Source organism: Gekko japonicus, unplaced genomic scaffold (assembly GCF_001447785.1).
Source record: "Gekko japonicus isolate JY-2015 unplaced genomic scaffold, Gekko_japonicus_V1.1 scaffold24, whole genome shotgun sequence".
NCBI classification, from domain to species: Eukaryota; Metazoa; Chordata; class Lepidosauria; order Squamata; family Gekkonidae; genus Gekko; species Gekko japonicus.
This window is the reverse complement of record NW_015164665.1, coordinates 2,574,014-2,596,875: the sequence shown is the minus strand read 5'-3', so window position 1 is coordinate 2,596,875 and position 22,862 is coordinate 2,574,014. Positions and strand designations below refer to the sequence as shown.

General features: G+C 45.0%; 1 protein-coding gene across 1 annotated transcript; it reads right to left on the bottom strand.

Annotated features, from left to right (window-relative positions):
* Positions 1 to 3,860: 3,860 nt before the first annotated feature.
* On the bottom strand, positions 3,861 to 20,378 carry TLR2 (toll-like receptor 2). Its single transcript, XM_015409055.1, has 2 exons — positions 20,259 to 20,378; positions 3,861 to 7,788 (listed from the first exon to the last, which is right to left on the bottom strand). Exon 2 carries the CDS (start codon positions 7,780 to 7,782, stop codon positions 5,443 to 5,445), a length of 2,340 nt encoding a protein of 779 aa, XP_015264541.1. The 5' UTR covers positions 7,783 to 7,788; positions 20,259 to 20,378; the 3' UTR covers positions 3,861 to 5,442.
* Positions 20,379 to 22,862: the final 2,484 nt, after the last annotated feature.

Genomic DNA, 22,862 nt, shown 5'->3' with positions numbered 1-22,862 from the left:
AGGTAGTCCAGCATCCTGTTACGCTCAGCAGACAACCAGTTGTCTTGGAGGGGCAACAAGCAGATCATAGGAGAATTTTCCCTGATGTCACTACCCAGCACTGGTTTGCAGAGGTCTGCCGCCTCTGAAAATGGATGTTTCCTTTTCTCATCATGGCTAGAAGCCACTGATAGACCTATCCAGTGTTCCCTCTAAGCTGAGTTAGTGTGAGCTAGCTCACAGTTTTTTAGCCTCTGGCTCACACATTTTTGTCTTAGCTCAGGAAGGATGGCTCCAGAGCAAACTAATTTATGCACTAGCTGAATTGCTCACTCACTTTAATGCCGGTAGCTCACAAAGTAGAATTTTTGCTCACAAGACTCCACAGCTTAGAGGGAGCATTGGACCTATCCCCCATGAATCTGTCTTTTAAAGCATTTTAGCCCTGACCAGGATAGCCCAGGCAAGCCCTATCTTGTCAGATCTCAGAAGCTAAGCAGGGCCAATCTTGACAAGTACTTGGATGGGAGACCTCCAAAGAATACCAGGGCTGGGAAGCCTGAGGCAGGTGATAAAACCATTTCTCGGAATGTCCTCCATTTCCAGTAGGAGTTGCCAGAGGTTGCCATGACTTCCAGGCACACATGCACACGAGCAGAGACACAGACATGCAAAAATACCCCCCCCCAAAAAAGCCTTCTCTTCTTGTGGTCATCAGTATGTCCACTGGCAGTGAAGTCTACAGTGATTTACTCATTCAGTCCAGAAGCACTTCCTTTTGTCTGTCCTGAAATGCCTCTGAGTTTTAGTACTGTGGGAGAGAGAAAGAGTTCTTTCTATCCACTTTCTCCACCCCATGAATAAATTTATAATCGTCTTTTCTCTAAACTGAAAAGTTCAAGACTGTTTAGGCTTTCCTCATAACAGAGGTGCTCATCTTGAGTGCCCTGGCCTTCACTTTTTCTTCATTTCACTTTTTGCAGCTTTCCAATATCTCCCCCCCCCCCACCCCCAGGTACAGCGACTAGAAAGGCGTGGAAAATTGGCCCTTTTCATTGCTGCTGCACATGGAGGCTGCTTCCACACAGGGGTGCAAAAATGCACTGCCCTTCAGCAGTAAGCAGGGTGGGAACAGCATCTGCACACACACCCCAGCCCCTGCTCCCTCCCACTTTTCTCCATTGCATTTGCACCAAAGCACAGAGAAGATGGCTCCCTGTGGCCTGGAAATCTCCCCTTTCCTCTCCCTGCTGATTTGCATGATAATGTTGTAGCGTGTCTTAGCTGAAAGAGCAGGGAGGAAATGTGCTTTGCCCCTTTCCTGTAGCAGCTGTGGTAGGAACGTCCATATCAAGGCCCTACCTGCAGCCACCCCACAGTTTCCCCTTTGTGCTGGATTAAAGTTGATTTTTTAACCCAACTCAAAGAGGAAAAATACGAGAGCCAGGTGAGTTGTACTCAGATCTGGCACGTGATGGTGATGGAAAGCGCTGTCGAGTCACAGCCAACTCATGGAGACCCCATGGAGTAACCCCCCCCCCCAAATCCAGCAACTAAATAGGTTTTATTTTTTAAAAGATATATGTAACAGAGACAAAAATATAACAACAGTGGTGGCAGAATCTACACATAAATTTCCATAAAAGGTTTCCAAACATCTAAAAATAAGTCCATAAGCAATTGTCATTAGGGTTGCCAGGTCTGGGTTGGAAAATACCTGGAGACTTTGGGGGGTGGATCCAGGAGAGGGCGGGGTTTGTTATGTAGTGGGTAGCCGCATGGATGAACGACAGACAACGACGTGGTGCATAGCACGCTTTATTAGCACACAACAAGACAAAGGGATAAACGGCCGGCAGGCCAACTATATACACGCCTGGGGACCGCCCCTGGTCACCATTGGTGGGTTCAAATCTCCCGCCACGGATCCCATTGGTTCCCCAGTGGAGGGACTAGGATCCTAGTCCCCATTGTTGTTTCGGACTGAAGCTTGGGCATATGCGCTGACCTCCGGTGGCGGTCAGCGGACACTACAGGAAGGGCCTCAGCATGGTCCAATGCCATAGAGTCCACCCTTCAAAGCAGCCGTTTTCTCCAGGGGAGCTGATCTCTGTCAGCTGGAGATCAGTTATAAAAGTGGGAGATCCCCAGGCCCCACCTGGAGGCTGGCAACCCTAATTGTCATCTATATGCCACACGTTCGAATATTGAGTTCTAAGGTCCTCAATCCACTGGTTTATTGGAGGTGGGCTTTAATCTGTCCAATGTTGTAATACATGACCAATTCCTCCCAAGAAGCTGTGCCGCCCTCACTCTTCTCTTTCCCCCGCTTGCATTGGTCAATTTTACACTATTTGCTGTGCGGCTCCATTTTGACCCGCAGCTCCCCCCCCCCCCGCTTTCCCCCCCACCTTTTTGAACTCAAAAAACAAGAATTTAAAAGATGCTGGGGAAAAACATTTTATTGAATTTAGCAATTTTATACAAACATTATACAACATACAAGCAAAACTTACAAATTAAAAACCAACCAATGTACAAAACTTACAAAGTCAAGCTGTAGAAGTATGTTTTCCCCTAACAACCACCATTTAGGCTGGAACAATGCAAAATTTTCACAATTCACAAAAAGGTAAGTTTAGCCGTCAAGTAAGTTTCATCCAATCTCTCCAACCAGGTCTGCCCACTTGGAGACACTTTCCATTTCCAGCACCATGCGAAGTTTAACTTAGCTGTTGCAACTGAATTTAATGATATAATTTGTAAATCACCTGAAAATGACATTAAATAAGTGAACAATAAAGTTTTGTGCATCTTAGCAGGCTTGCACCTTTATCCCAGTACTCGGTTACTCTTGGATATAACCCCATGTGCAAAAAAAATCTGCCAGCACATTATGACAAGGCCAGCTGTTACCAGCACACAAACCATAGATCCTTGCAATCAAAGTCAAAGTCATTTATTACCCTATTACACCAGCACAAAACACAAAATAAAATATAATATAATCAATTTCAGTGTGAGATACCCCTGATGAATCATTTTATAGGTTGGGCTGCCAACCTCTAGGTGGTGGCCGGAGATCTCCTGGGATTACGACTAATCTCCAGATAACAGAGGTCAGTTCACCAGGAGAAAATGGCCGCTTTGCAAGGTGGACTCTCTATGGCCTTATACCCCACTGAAGTCCTTCCTGCCCTCCTCAGGCTCCACTCCCAAAATCTCTAGGTGTTTCCCAGCCCAGAGCTGGCAACCCTATTTACAGACAGAGGTCATTTCGGGGGGGATCGTGGGGGATCACAGTTCCCCCGGGTTGAGGTATGGGGGGCGGGGCACATGACAAAGCCCCGCCCCCTGCTTCCAGCCACCGTGCTTCCGGCCCTCATTCAACCAGGAGGAGGCAGGAGAAGAGGGAGGGTAAGTTGCTTCCTCCCTGCCTCTCCCCACCCCTGCCTGCCTGGGGCCAGGGAGGGCCTTTGCGGGTCTTCCTTGCACTCCCGCCGGCCTTGCAGGTCCACCGCCGGGCCCTCATGGGGCTCGGCAGTGGAGCTACAAGGCCGCCGGCGGTGGCCGGGACCGTTGGGGGCAGGGTGTGTGGCCTTATGACACACTTCCGGTGATGTCAGGGTGTGTGGCATATTCTAATGAGTTATGCTAATGAGTTCCCCTAGCTCTTTTTCTATGAAACGACCCCTGTTTACAGATGTTTTCTTTTAAATTCAAACAAACAGTGAACAGTGAGCCTCGAGATAGAACAAACTTCCAGACATCTTCTGCAATCTCGTAACGTAAAGTCTGGGCCCACTTGAGAGTGAAATCACCTGTAACAGCAGGCACAGTATTAATGATGAAATTGTATAACTTTGAAAGAAAACGCTTTTGAGGTTGCGTAATCCAATTTATTCATTTGCCTTAAAGGTTTATCAGATGTGAAATGTTTTACTAAGAAAGTTTTTATCTACAGATATTCAAACCAATATATTCTTAACATTAGGTAAGGGATAAGAATATGATACTGGTATGCCTTTCACAAGGGGCAGTATGATTGCATTCTTATATATACTTACTAGAGAGTAATTTCCACTGAACTCAGGGCGACTTTGAGTAAACACAAATACACTCAGGTTACAAGTATCTATTATTGCCACAATATTTCACTGAAAGTTTATGTAGCTAATCCACTGTATGATATGAAAAATAGCCATTTAATTATAAGCCCTGGAAAGGGATCAATTTGGTTAAAATCATCTATTATATACATCTTGCTATTGCAAATTAATTATCAAAAATCAGTCATTATCCTTTGGCCATAGAGTAATACAACACTATTCCAGGAGCCCTTGAACAAAAACCAACCAAACAAACAAACAGTCCATGGCATTTCTGTAGTGCAAAAAGGATACTATTTGAAAATGCATAATACTTTGCATGCAGTACTGTCATGCATAGACAAGAAACAGAAATACCAGTTGTGTGCACCTTGCCTCTGATACTGTAAGCCTAGCACAAATGTAGGTACTTTACCTTAACTGAGTTATGGATGTGCTGATGCCAATGGTATTAACTGATGCATTAACTGATGCAGGGAGATATGACTATACTATACAATGTGACAGTAGCATACAGCGAGCTTTAATAGTATTCTGACCATCACCTAGTTGCCTTCAACTGTACCAGTGGATTCTGATGTGGCCATTAACTACTCTGTTTTCTAGAATTGTGAGCAATGCACAATTGCATTACTGGAGAAAATGAAAATTGAGAAAATAGGTTGCCCCCCACGTGCACCACATTTCCATCTGTGCTTATGAGACCTTTACTCATTCGGTAGAATAACTGGATCAGGACCACCATTCAGAAATATACACCTAAAGCCATTGTTCTGAAAAATAATACTGTGTCAATCAGCTGTCAAAATAAGATATGAATATATATAGAAAACCTTTTTATAATACAGCAGATAATATTGGACATCAAATAGTTTTCAACTAGGGCTCTATTTCGAACTGAGCCAAGGCATCATCAGCATGGACACCTGTCACTGTACCACTTCCTTGTGAGCAAATATACAAAAGGTTCTCCTTGGTGTTCAAATGGATCAGAGAGGGAGAGGGGGAGAGAGAGCATTCCACCATTTATGCACTTTAGCTACTCACTCCCATTTGCCTGTGTTTGGGCTCATATACAAAAATGAGCTGCTGAAGCATTCAAGATAATTCAGATATAACCTTTGTTGCAGCTAACGCTGGTGAGAGGACCCTGCATTTTGTTTCTGAAATCAACAGCCAATGGGAATAAGGATTTTTTGGTCTTTGCCGCCATTGTGGCAGCTGGACCCAGGGACTAGGCCAGTCCCTCAACTACCAGTCCCCTATTTCTATCATATATTTTACAGCAGAGGTGAACATATAGATACTGGAAGGGGCTCTGTGCTTGAATTTTACTAAGTATCCCTCATTCCCCCTATGACTTAAGTGCTGTTCTCAAATTAAACCAAAATATTTGTTGTTGATTGTCATCTCTTGGCCATTCAAGGTAGGTTTTGGTATTCATTAGTCTTCTGAGCTTACAAAATCTTTTGGGAATGGTTTGCTCTTGAATGGGCTCCAGAAGGATCAAAACCGCAGCATCATTATTCTCATCAAAAAGCCGGAAATGGGAGAAATCCAGTTCATACTTGCACCATTCACTCTGTACAAAGTGTTTGGACAGCACAAACAGAGTTTTGTAGCTCTTCTCAATGGAGTCAATGATATTGTCCACAATCCATTTGCCAGGCATAAAATCCCTTTTATGAAGGCAGAGTTTAAATGGGGGATTAGCTTGCTCCAGCTCCTGTACCATTACATTCTCCACCCATCCAGAGTCATGTTCACTGTAGGAAACAAAAGCATCATAGCAGATTTCTTTATTAAGGTCCCGTCGAGGCTTGCGTTTTGCTTGAAGCCAGGCCCAGGTCATTTTCATATACCAGATGGCATGAAGCTTGTAGCAAAGAATTGCCACCACCATGAGCATCACCAGCATCAAAATGCAGATCAGGAACACCACCAATGTCCTATGACATTCAGTTAGTGATAACTGGGCAACTTGTACCTGCTTTCCCTTTACAGTGGATGGAGAGTCACAGATGTAGTTTTCAGGCCAACCAACCAAGACCTTGGATATTCCTTCCCCAGACTGAACAAAAGAGAGAAATTGACATGAGCAGCTGAAGCTGTTGGTGCATGCATCCAACATCTCCAGTTGTACAAATTTTCCAAGTTGCTCCTCAGAAAAATCCACCAGTTTGTTTTCTCTAACCACCATGAGTTGAACACTAGAGATGAAGGTAGCATCTGGCAGGGTTGTTAATTTGTTATTTGTGATGTAAAGTTCCCGTAGTTGTGGCAAGCTCAATCTAAAGTAATTGAGGTTATTACTGCTAACATCCAGTACTTCCAGACTTTGAGGGATGCATGTAGTAAGGCTGTTTATTTTACAGCCAGAGATGTTTAAAAATTTCAAACTTTGGGGCCATGTACATGATTTCGGCATTCGATTAAAGTTGTTTCGGCTCGCATCCAAGGTTGTGAAGTTTACTAGATGAGCTAGTCTTGTTGCTACATTACCTAGATCAGACAAAGTATTCTGACTAATATTTAAAGTTCTTAGTTTAGGGAAGGAATTCATGCAAAAGGAGAAGTCCATAGTTAAGTCTTGTAGTAGATTCACACTAAAATCTAGATACTCCAGAGAATGAAATGATTTTGAAAGTTCGCAGGGCACCATAAAAACTTTTGTATTTTCAAATGTAAGTCTGACAATTTTATCTAAAAGATGTCTTACAGTAGAAAAATCTGTAACTGAAAAAAACAAATCACTTGTTAAATTTCGGACTGTAATTACTTCTAGGGTTCCTGCAGAGTGCAATCCTTGCAGTTCCTTCAAATTCCCAACACCAGTGAATCTGCTATCCACCACCTCCAGCTCATGAAGCTGGCTCAGACCTGAAAGGATGAGAGCAATCTCACCAGCAGAATAATCTGAGAGTACAACATTTCTAAGGATAACTTTCTGGACAGCCGCAGAACCCAGTGAAAATTGTCTCAAGTATGAGCTGTTTAGAGATTGTATGTTTCTCAGTTCAAAACACACCACGGAATTTGTAATATCATGTGTGATCTGAATTAAAGTGTGAGGGGAGTGGACATTTAAAATAATGTGATCTATGTGCCCGATAGATTTTAGACTTCCTTGCTCATATTGCCTAAGGCTCTGTGCCTCAATTTCCAGTTCTTCAAGAATGGAAATTCCTTCGAAGTCTTGTTTCCGTAGAGTAGAAAAGTAAGCATCATTTCCCAAGTACAGAAACCTCAGCTTTTGCAGATCAGAAAAGAGAGGAGTTCCCCCTAGATGAGAGTACTTGTTACCTTTTATGTTTAACTGCCGTAAGGAAGAAAGGTGACTGAACCAAGAGGGTGACAAGTGAGTTAGATTGTTCTTTGATAAATCCAAGTGCTCCAGCTTTACAAGGAAGCGAAAGGCATCATCATTAATTGTCTGAATTCTGTTAGAATGGAGCAGAAGGGTTCTGAGATTGACAGCAAACTTCAGATCCATCTTGCTAACTTGTTCTATAGCATTGGAGGCCAGGTTCAGTCCTGTAATATCATCTGTTAGACCTGAAGGAATTGCATCTAAAGCCATTGCAGAATAGTTGCAGAAATAAGAGGCATCACAAAATCGACGAAGGTGTTGTGCAGAAAGACTTGCTGCTCCAACGACAGAGAGGACCCAAAAGCTCCAGACGGACTTAATCATGATTATCTAAAAGAACCACAAATATAATATAGTTACTTATTAGAACTCTTTTGTAAAATAGAAAAAATTCACTAGTAAAACCATTCATTGCACAGTTAACAATTTAATACCTTTTGTACAAAGTGCTGGAAATAGTTCAACTGATGAATGTTTGACCAGAGAAGATTGAAAGAATCAGGTAAAGTTTGCACATGGTTTTAGTCCATACAGTCTCTAATACAAACCAAGTTTCCAGGCTATTTTTAGGAAAGACTACTGGATGCAGTGTCACTATTGAGACTGTCATCTTGGATTCTACTCTCCATACACATGAAGACATCCCAAAAAAGGGCGTAGACTTTCCAATTTCCGGGGGGGGGGGGCTGGCCCAGAGGCATTGCTATGCTAGGTCCTTAAAAGAACTGAGGCCCAGTGACATCATAGGGAGGAGCCAGTGACATCACAGGCCATTGTCACTATCTATGGAGGTGGAGCCATGTGGGATTTAGGAAGGAGCTTATTGACTTTGACACTAAATGATGCTTTTAAAACACTCTTAAATCCAGGGTCAGAACTCCCTGTTCATATGATTTATCTGTGGCATATGAACTCAAGGAAAATGAACTCAGGCTGCTTTCTTACAGGGGTGTTCTAAATTTCTGGGACCATAATTCCACTCTGGGGGCTGTCAGTCTAGTCCCAGAGCACAGATTCTATTCCTAGGGACTGTCTTTCTACTCTGGGAGCTATCGTTCTAGTCCCAGAGTAACCTATCTGGGCCCAAAGAACTTAATGGAAAAACCATTCCACATTTCTTTGCATCTTATTTTGTCCTGCAATGTATTTCAGCAAAATGAAGAGCATGAACATGTACAGAGTGCACATTTCTTGCCAATGTTCTTTCTGGGCTGCACACAGGACAAAAGGAAATTTTAAAAGGCATGCCCCCCCCAATCTTGTTTATGCAGATGGGTTTACCATTTAAAAATGAAATGGAAATTGAAAGAAGAACTTAGGAGTGGTTGAAGCAGTCCCCCCATGGGAAAAAACCAACTGTTCTAAATCAAGGATATATAAAGTAAAGATAAATGTTCCCTTCCTTGAAAGCCAGTCGAATCCGACTCTAGGGTTGCAGTGCTCATCTCCGTTTCAAAGCCGAAGAGCCAGCGCTGTCCGAAGACGTTTCCGTGGTCATGTGGCCAGCATGACTAAACACCAAGGCGCATGGAACGCTGTTACCTTCCCACCGAAGTGGTACCTATTTATCTACTTGCAATTTCTTGGTTTCGAACTGCTAGGTTGGCAGGAGCTGGAACTAGAGACGGGAGCTCACTCCGTCATGCGGCACCCGGGTCTCGAACTGCTGAACTACCGACCTTCCACAGCCTGCAGTTCAGCGTCTTAACCACTTGAGCCACCGCAGCTCCACGTAAAATAAAGTAGAGACACACTTTCCCTCAAAATGTAAATTGGAGCCCAGCAATTATGTTGGGCCCCAACAGACGCTTCGCAGTCTGACTGTTGCTACATTGAAAGTGGGTGGAGACAGCCAGGGTTAAGGACTATACTTTCTTTTCCGACAGACACCAAACATATTCAAGGACTGATATGTTCTGGATATCAAAAACCTTAGTTATTAACCTAGAGCGTGCAAAGATACAACCAAAAACCTGATGGATCCAGCTGCAAGATACCTCTTCCTGTTGCAAGGAATGTTATCAAATCTCTTTCCCCACTCAGCTTTTCCTGTCTCCAGAGATCTGTCTTCCTAAAGACTCTCTAGCACAGAGGTATTGAACTCATTTGTTACGAGGGCCAGATCTGACATAAATGTCACTTTGTCAGGCTGCGCCATGTGTGCCATAAAATGTAACACAAGGTACCAGAGATATAAACTTTATAAAGATTATTTCAGATGCTGAATGGCAATTGCCAGCTTGATTGGATTGGGTGTGATATGCAGACCGGTAGTAGGAGTAGAGATATCAGCACTGGTAATGAAACAGAAAACCTAGGTCTCAGTTTGGCACAAGAGGATTCAGTTCAGGAGGGTGCAAAGAATAAATGGAAATGAGTCTGAAGAAATGAGCAGTGAGTAATAAAAGCACATATGTAAAGGTAAAAGTTTCCCTTGCTCAAAAGCCAGTCGAATCTGACTCTAGGGTTGCAGTGCTCATCTCCGTTTCCAAGCCGAAGAGCCAGTGCTGTCTGAAGACGTTTCCGTGGTCATGTGGCCAGCATGACTAAATGCCAAGGCGCACGGAACACTGTTACCTTCCCACGAAAGCGGTACCTATTTATCTACTTGCAATTTCTTGCTTTCAAACTGCTAGGTTGGAAGGAGTTGGAACCAGAGATGGGAGCTCACTTCGTCATGCGGCGCTCGGATCTCGAACTGCTGAACTACTGACTTTCCAGTCTGCAGTTCAGCATCTTAACCACTTGAGCCACCACAGCACATACCCTACCACAATTTTGTTAGTCTTTAAAGGTGCTACTGGACTCTTACTTTTTCTACTGCTATTACAAACCATCACATTCAAAAACCAGTGGGGGGACACTGAGTCAACATCTTCATTGAGTTATCTACCACTACTACAAGTGGGTGGCTGCCGATCTTACCAGTTTACAAAGAACCACCTTTAGAAGATGACACACACATAAAACAAGATTATTGGTTCCATTAAACATCAGCACTCTGACCTAACAGGTCTCTGATTGGCAGAAAACCTTTTAGGCTGGGCTTTCCCAAGTAAGGTTTTCTCTTCTTCTTAAACCATGAAGGTCTAAACTGTATCTATATAACTGATATGGCTACAGGATGCTTATTATTGTTCTTCATTCTAGCTAGGCTAACTGATACATGCGCAGTTAATAGGTTTCCCGAGGCTGCAAGCCTCAGCAAAACACCAAGTTAACATTTTGTTCTTTCAGGATTTTACCCTCCCGGCATGCATCCAAACAACAGTCACAAATGGACCAAAGTTAATACCTGAATACATTCATGATGTCCGAATCATAAATGGCACTCAACATATGCACCATGGAAGTGCTAAGTGCACCTACTAAGTTAAACCTGTTAGTCAGTGGCAGAGTATGTGGTATCACGAAGCATTACCAGAACTGTAAGTTATAAAAAATATATTAAGAAAATGCCCACATGCGTGATCTCAGCATAGAAAACGACTGAGCAAGGGATCCAAAAGAAAAGTGTAAAATGCCATTCCTCTGTCCCTCCCTCTGTACATGACTTACTGAATCTTAATCTAAGGCAGGTTCCTTAACCTAAAAGGTTACAGTGGTTCTAAAGGGTTTCCATTACCTTGGAGCCTCTGCTCAGGGGACATCTTCAGCAGGCCGTAGGTGAGGCTCCCTCTGTCTCAATGGAATCAGCATAAAATACAGCCTTCTCCTTCTCCTGTCAAGGAGTTTCAGCATCTGATTGCCCTCCATTTGAGGTGACGGGCCTTCCTGAAATCTCCAGTCAGAAAATTTGGGGTGGTAGGGAGTGGGGTAATGGGGGGGGGGTGCCCCAGCCATGCCTCCTGTTCCTCTTGTGGCAGCAGAAGCAGCAGCTTCAGCTCTGCTACGGCCTCTAGTCCTCCTCTAGTCTTCTAGTCCTTTTGATTGGAGTGACTCGATTCCAGGCTGCTTTTCTGTGTAAGTGGGTGGGGGGTGATCTTCGACTTTCTCTCTTTTGCATTTCAAGGCTATGATTCAAGGTTATGGTTTTGACCTTTAAAGTCCTATGTGGCCTGGGACCATCATAACTGCAGGACTGCCTCTCCCCATATGAGCCCCAGAGTGCTCTACACTCTTTTGATCAACATCTCCAGGTGGTCCCTGGCCTGAGGGACATCCACTTAGCCTTGACCGAGGCGAGGGCTTTTTTGGCCCTCGCCCCAGCCTGGTGGATCATGCTCCCATTTGAGATCAGGGCCCTATGAGATCAGCACTGTAAAATGGAGCTGTTCTGCCAGGCCTTTGGTTGAGGTTGTGGGCATTCAATCCATTCTGGGCCCCCTGTCCTGTCCACTATGCTGTTTATGACCTTTTCCCAGTGCCCTACTATTCTGGATACTATCTGGACACTGGAATTTCTTTATAAGGCACGGGTTCAGTTTGATCTGCTATTGCTATTTATTGTTTTACTGTTTTTATTGTTTGCTGATTTTATGTTGTGAGCTGCCCTGAGCCCATTTTGGGGGGTACAGTGGGGTATAAATTTAATAAATAAATAAACTTTTGCAATTTTATTTTATTTTTTGTAATTTTGTTTGCATTTTTTTTAAACCCTACTTTTCAACCTGGAAAAAAGAAAATGAGACTGAAGCTTTCCTGACTGTGCACAGGGTCATTTTGGAAAGCCATATGCATCTTACATTTTTTAAATTAACTTTTTTGTCCAAGGGGGCGGCGCTCATCTGTGGGGGGCATTGCCTCCCAATGCCCCCGATGATTACAGGCCTGCCTTTTAAACCTACAAACTCTGCGTTCCCTGCTAGGCATCAGCCTTCTAGCTGGAGTGAGGAGAAGCTTGACCATCCCATTACATCTAGCCAGGTCTTCCATTTGCATTTCTAAAGCCTCGCCTTACTCCCCCTTCCTGCTTATTCTCTGCCAAAACAGAGAAAACCTTTTTAAAACTAACACTGAGGGCTTTGCTCAGTTGAAACCTCTGAAGAAAAATGCATTTCTTCACTCAGCATAATTACCACCATCTGCACAGTCACTGCCATACTATGCTGGATAATGTCTATACCAGCAATTCTCCAAAATTGTGCCAGGGCATGACACATGAAAACTTACAAAGTATTACAAGAAAATAAAGGTTTCTGTATGCCTCCAGATCACTTGTCTCAGTTGCTCTGACCTTACTACTTTCATATCAGCTTCCACTGAAAAGTGAAGCCAATGATGCTGCATCTCCTTATGACTGGACTGTCAATTCCAGTGCAACTTGCCCTCTTTGCATGAATCATTGGTCTGGCCTGCTTCTTTCTACTGAAAAGGTATGCCCAGGTCAATTACTCTAGAAGAAACACAGGGAGTAAGCTCTATCTAGTATTTGTTGTTGTTCAGTCGCACAGTCGAGTCCAACTCTTCGCAACCCCATGGACCACATCATGCCAGGCCCTCCTGTCCTCCATCGTGCTCCAGTATACATTAAGTCTATTTTAACAGCATCTGAAACTTTACACTCAGAATTGAATATCATACCAATATGCATATCAAGATCTCTGAATTCCCTTTTGTTGTATAGAGAAATGTCATGGACTACACTTTTTAAAAGCTTGGAAGTGCTGTATAAACAGTGAAGGGTTAATTCTTCACAGAAACAGACAGCCTTGAGTGACAGGCTGCTCCAAGCAATCTGAGCAGAGAGGGAGACTTTAAAGCTGAATGCTGAAGAGGAGAATTCATTCAGAATTCAGCCCTGACAGAGAGCAGTTTAAGACAGACAGGAGAACTGGGGAAAGTTGGCAAGGACCAGTGGGTAGTTAGACAGAAACTCTCATTTGGGCCAAGGAAAGGGGATAGACCTTCTAGAAAGAGAAGAAAATTCCCTACCCAGTCAAACAGGTAGTTAGCTCTGAAGAGTACAGAGATCCCTGATCTGGTGTGGTTAGAAACTGCCTTTAGAGACCTTAAGAGTCAGTTAAAAACTCAAGATGACTACTGGTGCTTCAAGAGAAGGGGTTTGAGTACTAGAAAGCATGTAACAGCCTTCTGAAAACCAAAAGTCAGAGAATGCTAAAAAAAAGTGTGCTGGAGTGTTTGGAAAACACTGGAACAGAAGTCTCTCAACATAAAGATTTTAAGTAACTCTGAATAGCTTAAGAAACACTCATTAGCCCGAAACATAAGAACAAGTCTGTGCATGTACTGATTTTAACTGAGAGTTATCTATATTGAGTTACCTCAGAAATTTTACCCCTTGTTTCACCTTACCTCTATGTTGAATAAAATATTTTGTTAATTTGGAATATAAAAACTTCTTGAATGCCATTTAAGTTGTATAAGTTAAAGGAAGCTCCCATTCCTTCCCTCAGGTTCCTGGGCTGAGCAAACAGCCAAAATATTATACTGTGACAGGGTGGGATAGCCAGAATTCTTCAGGAAAGAAGAAAACAGACAACTAGGTTGGTTCAGTCACAAAAGGGAAAGAAAAAGAGGAAAAATCTTGCCTCTGAGGGAGGGAAGTGGACGGGGGCAACATAATAAGCATTTCCCCTCATATATCCACATAAAATGTGTTATTGTTATCATGTTATAGCAATATTACAATATTTAGTTGCTAATTAAAAAGAATGATGCCCCCAGTGGCAAGGGCAGGATTGGGCACTGTGTAGGCAAGACCAGGAAAATCCTGACATTTCTGTCCACTTGGCAGCTATCTAGGCTTTGCTACAATCTTTCCCAAAAGTTTGGAGAAAAGCAGGTTTGTGAAAGATTGGGGAAAAGCTGGAACCCTGGGGAAACCCCGGTAGATACATGAATGCACCATAATGCTTGGGGGGGAGGGGAATACTTCCCAGCTGCATTGAACCTGGGGCAAATAACCAGTGTGGAAATGGTCTTTGTTTGTGGAACTCACAAACAGGCTCATAGGAATACAAATTACCCTCATCAGGTGAATCAATGGCCTATTTGTGAGTCTTTGCCTTTGGCAAAACAGTGACCACACAGTGGATGTTGACAGCTCTGTTCCCTGGTGGAATTTATTACTTGTTCATTCTTATATCCACTGTGTGGTCACTGTTTTTGCCAAAGGCTGCTCAACGAATTCATGGCTAATGCCACTTTTAAAGTTGGGTTTCTCAAATCCAATCCTACCGTTCCCTCCATGACTCTGTGCTATTTCTATCTTGGCAGTTTCAGTCTTTGGCTGCTTTTCTGGCAAATGAAAGGGAAAGTGTTTGCTTCCTGTCATTGTCTTCACTTTTGTATTCATGCCACAGTAGGCTGAAGTAGCCATTTGGAAGCAATAAGTATTCTCTATAGGGAATTACCCTCTATGGATGCTCTAAACATGTGGTAAGCAGGTGAAGGCTGTGGCACACAATAATCATGCTAGAATATGATGATCTATCTAGCTGTCCATTTGTATCCCATGCTACATCCAAGAAGTTCCAAGCAACACATGATTATTTCCTCCAGATATTAGGTTAAATCCAACCAGCTTTTTTGCTAGTAAAAAGGAAAGAGAGGTGCCCTCTGACCACACAAAAAAAATGCTATATGGAGCATCACCTTCATGTACAAATGCTACATACAACAAGAGCTGCAGTAAGAACAGTAATTATTTATTATTTATTATTTACTAGGAATAAGGCCCATTGTGGAAATAAATACAGCGAGCTCTAGAAAGAGGCTCTGGGCGGGTGCCCTGGCCTTGGACACTCAGTGTCAATTTGCTGTGGTGACCTCAACAGTGTATAATGACACAGAGCCCACCGTTTTCTCCAAGGGAACTGATCCCTGTCATCTGAAGAGCAGCTGTAATTCTGAATGATCTCCAGCCCTCACCTGGAGATTGGCAGCAGTGGTTCCCCAGGAGGAAATGGCTGGTTTGGAGGGCTGGTGTGTCTATGGCACTGTACCTGTCTGAGGTCCCACCCTCCTCAAACTTCACCCTCTCCAGGCTCCACCCCTCAAATCTCCAGAAATTTCCAAACCTGGAGTTGGCAACCCTATCTCCTTCCCAGCCAACCATCAACCTACCATTATCTGCCCCTCTGACATCACCTTTCCATCTCTCCCCCCGAAGAGCAGTTGTAATTCTGAGTGATCTTCAGCCCTCACCTGGAGATTGGCAACAATGGTTCCCCAGGAAGAAATGGCTCATTTGGAGGGTGGAGTCTATGGCATTGTACCTGTCTGAGGTCCCACCCTCCTCAAACTTCACCCTCTCCAGGCTCCACCCCTCAAATCTCCAGAAATTTCCAAACCTGGAGTTGGCAACCCTATCTCCTTCCCAGCCAACCATCAACCTACCATTATCTGCCCCTCTGACTTCAGCTTTCCATTCCCCCCCACACACACCTGCAGCCTCTACCCTACTCTGAAGCCCTGACTGCTATGTCATATGGGCAGTCATAGGGTGGACACAGAGTCCACCATTTTCTCCGGGGGAACTGATCTCTGACATCTGGAAAGCAGTTGTAATTCTGAGTGATCTCCAGTCCTCACCTGTAGATTGGTAACAATGGTTTCCCAGGAGGAAAAGTATAGTCTTTCTCTGCAGTGGGGACCAAAGCAGCTTACATCATTCTCCTTTCCCCTTTTTGATCTGCACAACAACCCTGTGAGGTAGGTTAGGCTGAAAGTCTGTGACTGGTCCAAAATCACCTACTCAGCTTCCACAGCAATAACCTGGGTCTGGCAGATCCTGCTCTGAAGTGTTAACTGCTCTGCCACACTGGCTATGGTTTGGACTTGGTATCACAACTGAACTCCAGACAACTGATCTCTCTCTCCCCCTGGAGAAAATTACTGCTTTGGAGGGTGGGCTCTATGGCATTCTATTCAGCTGAGGCCTCTCCCCTGGCTTCCGTAGACTCCACCACAAACTCTCCAGGAATTTCCCAACCTGGAGCTGGCAACCTTAGGCAGGACTGGCCCCAATGAGTTACCCACAAAGGCCTGGAAAGGGTCTCCTGCTTTGCCTTTTTACTGACAGAACCAAGCTCGGTTGCCTAACAACAGCCACTGAGGGAAAAGTTAGTCTGCACAGGAGCCAAGCAGGAGAAGTGTCTTTGTCAGGAGAGACAGCCGTTTTGGCAGTTATTCTGACAGGGAACACTGGCTGAGACGGCAGTGGGCGGGGAAGAGGAGCAGACCCAGCCCCCACCCAATGGCACGAAATTACTCTTGAGTGGAGGTTGATGGGCCAATGGCTGATGGAGCAGACAGCACAGCCAATGGGAGAGCTGGAAATGGCCAACACGTTAGGAGAATTTTATATATATGATTATTTATTAATTCGATTTATACACCACCCTTCCCATTGAGGCAGGCTCAGGGCAACGTACGTAAAATTACATATATAAATACAATTAAAACCAATCATAAGACAATCATAAAGAATTCAATTGTCAATTATCCTAAAGTGCTGGAAAATGATCTGATAAAGTGCGAGAACAGCAGGTTTCAAATTAACAGTGCTGCTTAGGTGACGATAACAATCATGATGGTATTCTCCCACCAGCTCAGTTTGTTCAGCTTATTTGTGCGGTGGGCACAGGCTATAGGAGGTATGACCAGGGCACAAGGTCACTCCTCAGATATTTGGTGCGGCTCCTAAGTTGAAAGCCTGGTGGCAGTGCTCCGTCTTGCGGGCCCTGTGGAATTATAAAAGGTCCCGCAGGGCCCTGATCTCTTCCAGGAGCTCATTTCACCAGTATGGAGCCGCCACTGAGAAGGCCCTGGCTGTAGTTACGGCCAGCCTGGCGTCTTCGGGGTCCGGGAGGGCCAATCGATTTTGGGATTCTGAATGCAGTGCTCTCTGGGGAGAATGTGGGGAAAGGTGGTCCCTTAGGTATGCCGGATCCTGACCATAAAGGGCTTTAAAGGTCAAAACCAGCACTTTGAAGCCGGTATGCTATTGGCAGCCAGTGCAATGCTTTCAGTACAGGCTGGATGTGCTCCCACGTAGAGAGACCCATCAACAGCCTGGCCGCAGCATTTTGCACTAGCTGTAGCTTCCGGATTTGGGACAAGAGCAACCCCATGCAGAGAGCATTACAGTAATCTAATCTCAAGGTGACCATCGTGTGGATCACTGTTGCCAAGTCGCTGTGTTCGAGGAAGGGAACCAACTGCCTAGCAGTGGCTGCTATCTGTGCCTCCATTGTTAAGGAGGCATCCAAGAGCACTCCCAAGCTCCTAGCTTCCGGCGCTGGCACCAACTGCGCCCCATCAAAGGTTGGGAGTGGAATCCCTGCCCTCGGGCCACCCCAACTCAGGCACAGGACCTCTGTCTTCATCGGATTTAATTTCAGTCCATTCAGTCTAAGCCAACCAGCCACGGCTTGTAACGCCTGGTCCAGATCTTCCGGTGTGGAGTCAAACCGGCCACCCAACAACAGATAGAGCTGGTGTCATCCGCATACTGGTGACACCCCAGCCCATGCCTCCAGGCAATCTGGACAAGGGGGAGCATATAGATTTTAAATAGCATCAGGGACAGCACTGCCCCTTGAGACACTCCACATGTCAGTAGATGCCTTCGGGACAGCTGTTCCCCTACTGCCACCCTTTGTCTCCAATCCTGAAGTAAGCCATTGCAAGGCAAGCTCCTGAATTCCAGTGTCATCGAGGCAGTGGATCAGTAGCTGATGGTTGACCGTGTCAAACACTGCCGACAGGTCCAACAGCAGCAGCACTGCCAATCCACCTTGATCCAGATGCCTCCGGAGGCTATCTGTGAGGGTGACCAGTGCTGCCTTTGTCCCATGTCCTGGGCGAAAGCTGGACTGGAAGGGGGTCTAAAGTGGAAGTGTCATCCAAAAAGCTCTGTAACTGGACTGCCACGGCCCTCTCGATTAGCTTGCCAATATAGGTGAGACTGAGTAAAAAAGCCAGCTGGATCCAATCAATTTGTCCCCACAGCAATCCTGTGAGGTAGGTCAAGCTGAAAGCCAGCAAGGGATTTGTATCCAGGACTTCTAGGTCCACCATGTTAACCACTATAACACACTGGCTCTTAATACATTACAAAGGAAGAGGAAGACAAGTAGTAGTACTGGCTGGAATCTGAGGATGACCTGCTCTCCATACGCTTTGATCAGCTATGAGAGAAGTTTCAGAAGGGCAACCACAAAGTAAGCAGTCATGGTTGCATCCTGACATTTGTGGAAATAGTATGGTATAAGGGGTTGGAATGTCACATGCCAACTCAGGACCCCTGCTTTAAATCTCCTTCACCCCGTGAAATTCACTGAATGACACTGGGCCAGTCTAGGCAGAAAAGGCCTCATCTATCCCACTCAAGCTCACTTCTGGTATCAGTGATTAGGTAAGGAAAATATGGCCTCGGAGTATGGAACTGGTGAGCAGCGGGAGGGTTCAACATTCCTTTTGCACTTTGCATTGCACCCCACCTTCTGCTTCACATGCAACTGGGGTCTGACTGCCATCACACAAGGGTTGGTACTCACAGCAGTTATACCTAATGTGCAACATACAAGGATGTTTTCATGTGCAAAAGTGTTTGCATAGTTCCAGCAGTTTGGTAATAACCACTGATGTTTCCCAATTGTTAGGGTTTTGTTTTGTTTTTCCATTTCCTTGTTGTTTCTGTGGCTAGTTGGTGAGGCCAATGCAGGAAATCATGGGCTCCGCTCCACTACTGGAACAACAAGAACAAAAAAAAAACCCACTTGTCGCAGAAAGTGAATACATAAGTCACAAAAAGATGGAAAACCTGCATTTTTCCAGTACTGGCAGCAAAATGTACAGGGTAAAGAAAGGTCCTGAGATCAGTGACTGAGATCAAGCATTTGGTAACCTGACCTTTTCAGAGTTACCTGACAGAGTTACCTGACAGACTTAACAATCATCCCCAGACATATCTCGATAGATCCAAGTTTGTTTCATTTGGGTGCCAAGTTCAAGCTCTCATTTCTGTTTTCGTCATCTGTGGAAGTTTCAGCCTCTACATCATTTGCTCACACTGATTTGTTTCTGGTTCATTTTGCTTCTTTTGCTTCACTCTTTGTTGTACTGTTTTTGAGCCTTAATTTTTACAGTTTTATTATACACTGCTTTGCAAACATTTACTGGGAAAGTGGCCTATTACTTCTCTTAAAAATGAAATCAACGCCAGGAACTATATACTAACCTTAGGAGAGCTGGGCAGTGTAGAAGAAATCAGCATCTGCTTACCTTTATGACTGCATCCAGATAACAACAGTGCAGAACCACCCCGCTACCCTAAATGCTGCCTTGGGGAAGGGGTTGCCGCTTCTCCCTTACAGTGTTAGTTCAGTGCAGTAGTAAAGGGAAACGGGCATCTGAACAACCCTAACAGCCATCCTGTAAAAAGGCTCTTATGGAAGAGAGCAGGTGCATCCTTCCAAGTTACGCAGCACCTGCAGAAACCTGCGACGTGCCAGCTACGGGGAACTGCCCCCAGTTTTTCCTCCAGGGACGGTATGCTGCTAGTGCCCGACACCCTACGTTTTCACAGCTTCCTGCGCTCTTCGTTTTGTCCCCAAGAAGGACCAGCGGAGGCGGCACGACAGAAAGCCTCGTTGCGTGTCTCGGGCCCCACCGGCGCGCGCGTACAAGTGGGGAGAAGGAGTCAGCCGCGCGCAGCCCAGGCCCCCTGCAGGATGCGCGCGGGAAGCGGCCCACGCGTGGCCGGGCGTCTCGACAGACTCGCTCGAGATTCGAGGGAGGCCCGCGCGCCCTGCCGCGGGGAGCGAAGCCGGGGGGCTCAAGAGGACCACCCGAGAAGCCAAACGGTAGAAGTCGGAAGCAGAAATACGCACGGCAAGGGATGGTCACGGTCGGGCTGCGACTGCGCCCCGCTGCCGAAACTGCGCCTGTCTCCGAGGGGAGCCGCCGCGTCGCTTCTTCCGCGCTCCTCCGGCCTCCCCTCCTCCCTCTGCCCAGCCGAGCCAACTTTGCGTGTCCCTTGGCGGACGGCTGCCCCTTTAAGGGACGGCGCTGGAAAACCCCGAAGCCGGGCCACACCCCCGGGCGAAGGCGAGGTGGCCGGGCGCCTTCGGAGGCCGCTGAAACGGGCCGAGGGAGTTTGGCCTTGCTGCGCCGGTTACGAATGGGGGTTTTCTCCTTCTGGCTAGCAGAGAGTTAGTCATTTGGAAAAACAAAAAAAACAACCTGCTCGACAGCTGCCTGGCTCTAGAAACGGGGTTTTGTTTTGTTTTGTTTTTGCCTGCCAGAAATCTTCCGATTCTGCTAGTTGCAACACAGTAATGGGGCTTCCAAAGAGGCTGCCTCTTACTGACTGGTATTTAAAAACAACAGCAGCAACAACAAAAGGATTCTATTACCCACGTCCCTGGGAAAAGTCCATACATGGAAAATCCCAGGAATTTCCCACTGCCACTTACAAATATTTTTCATACGGGGGCCCACATATTCACACAGAGAAACCACACACACACATATACACACACACACACTACTGCTTTTGAGACTGAAAAAACCAGGCAAACGGATCCTATGTGAACATGGGATTCATTTTGTGAATGCGACTGCAAACCATTTGAAGTGAGCTGCTTCCATGAGATGCAAAGTTTTGAAACATATCTCAAAATAACACTTCTTCTCAAACCTGTTGGGATCCTACAGAAAAAGTGTTGAATTTACCTTTGGGAACTGACTGTGTGATAAGGGGCAGGCATTCAGCCTCGCTTCCTGAAAGATGAGCAAATAGTTAACACAATAGTTCATATAGCTTTTGCTTTGCAAACTTTATAAAATGCTGTCGAAGTGACTATCAGGTAATTCACCAAACCAAAGAAAGATAACTTTTGACAGATACGTTGTTTGTATTCAGTACACAGCAACCTGTGTGCATGAGGAATGAACACTAGAAAGACCAGCCGAGGACTGTTCGTTAGGAGTGAACACAGTGTATTGCAGGACCACACAGACTCTGTGGATTATAGCTCATCTGAGACTTGTAATAAAAGACTTAGGATCTCAGCTTTCATTTACAAGAATGTAAACTAAAAATTAAATGTGATAGTGAAAGAAATATTGGACTTACTGTGAAGGTTCTGTTGCCCATAGAAAGGATGGCATCTTGAGAACTTGAAGACTTCTAGAAACTTCTTCCAGCCCCCCTGGGAAGAGTTGCCTTCAGTTTAGCAACACTGGGCAGCAAAGTGTAGTTTATCTAACATACTGCAAAAACAAACAAATTTTAAACAAGAACAACAACACTGTAAAATAAGGTCTCCCTTGAAGATGACAAACACAATGCAGAAGGAAGAAAGGCAGGGAGGCATCCCCCCTCAGTCCAGTTATGCAGACTCTTGTGACAGCACACCGGTCCTTTCCTTGAGGCCAGATAGGAACCAGCCAGAGAAAGCCTGGATTTCTTCTTTCCTTTCACAACTCTAGGACCCCTTAGGTTGTGTGGGATGCTCACCTCCCTGTGAGCTTTGGAACGTGCTTCCCTGCGCAAATCACTCCTTTATCAATTACCTTCTAGAAACCAGTAAAAAAACAGCTCTTTTGCTGGAGAAGAGCAAGTGTTAGTCTGGGTTTGCAGAAGCTGAGTCTTCTCCCAGGAGCCTCTGAAAAGGGAAGATAACAAGTTCATTATCTAGAAGTGTCCCTTGTTATCACCCTTTTTGATTCAGGCTATAACTTTCCATGAGCCCCCTTTTCCAACAACCTAAGAGGCGACTCTACACATGGACATCACCAGATGGACAACACCGAAATCAGATTGACTATATAATTTGCAGTCAAAGATGGAGAAGCTCTATCCAGTCAGTAAAAACAAGACCTGGAGCTGACTGTGGTTCAGATCATGAGCTACTCATTGCAAAATTCAGACTTAAACTGAAGAAAATCGGGAAAACCACGAGGCCATTCAGGTTTGACCTAGATCGCATCCCTGATGAATATACAGTAGAGGTGAAGAATAGATTCAAGGGTCTGGATTTGATAGATAGAGTGCCTGAAGAACTATGGACAGAGGTTCGTGACATCGTACAGGAGGCAGCAATCACCACCATACCAAAGAAAAAGAAATGCAAGAAAGCAAAATGGCTTTCTGATGAGGCTTTACAAATAGCAGAGGAAAGAAGGAAAGCGAAAGGCAAAGGCGAAAAGGAAAGATTTACCCAACTGAACGCAGATTTCCAGAGAACAGCAAGGAGAGATAAGGAGGCCTTCCTGAATGAACAGTGCAAAGTAATAGAAGAAAACAATAGAATGGGAAGGACTAGAGATCTCTTCAAGAAAATTGGAGAAATCAAGGGAGCGTTCCATGCAAAGCTGGCCATGATAAAGGACAAAAACGGTAGGGACCTAACAGAAGCAGAAGAGATTAGGAAAAGATGGCAAGAATACACAGAAGAACTATACAAGAAAGACCTCAATGTCCTTGACAA

Excerpts from the sequence above, each read along its gene's own strand:
- TLR2 (XM_015409055.1), bottom strand. The coding sequence starts at position 7,782 with ATGATTAAGTCCGTCTGGAGCTTTTGGGTCCTCTCTGTCGTTGGAGCA.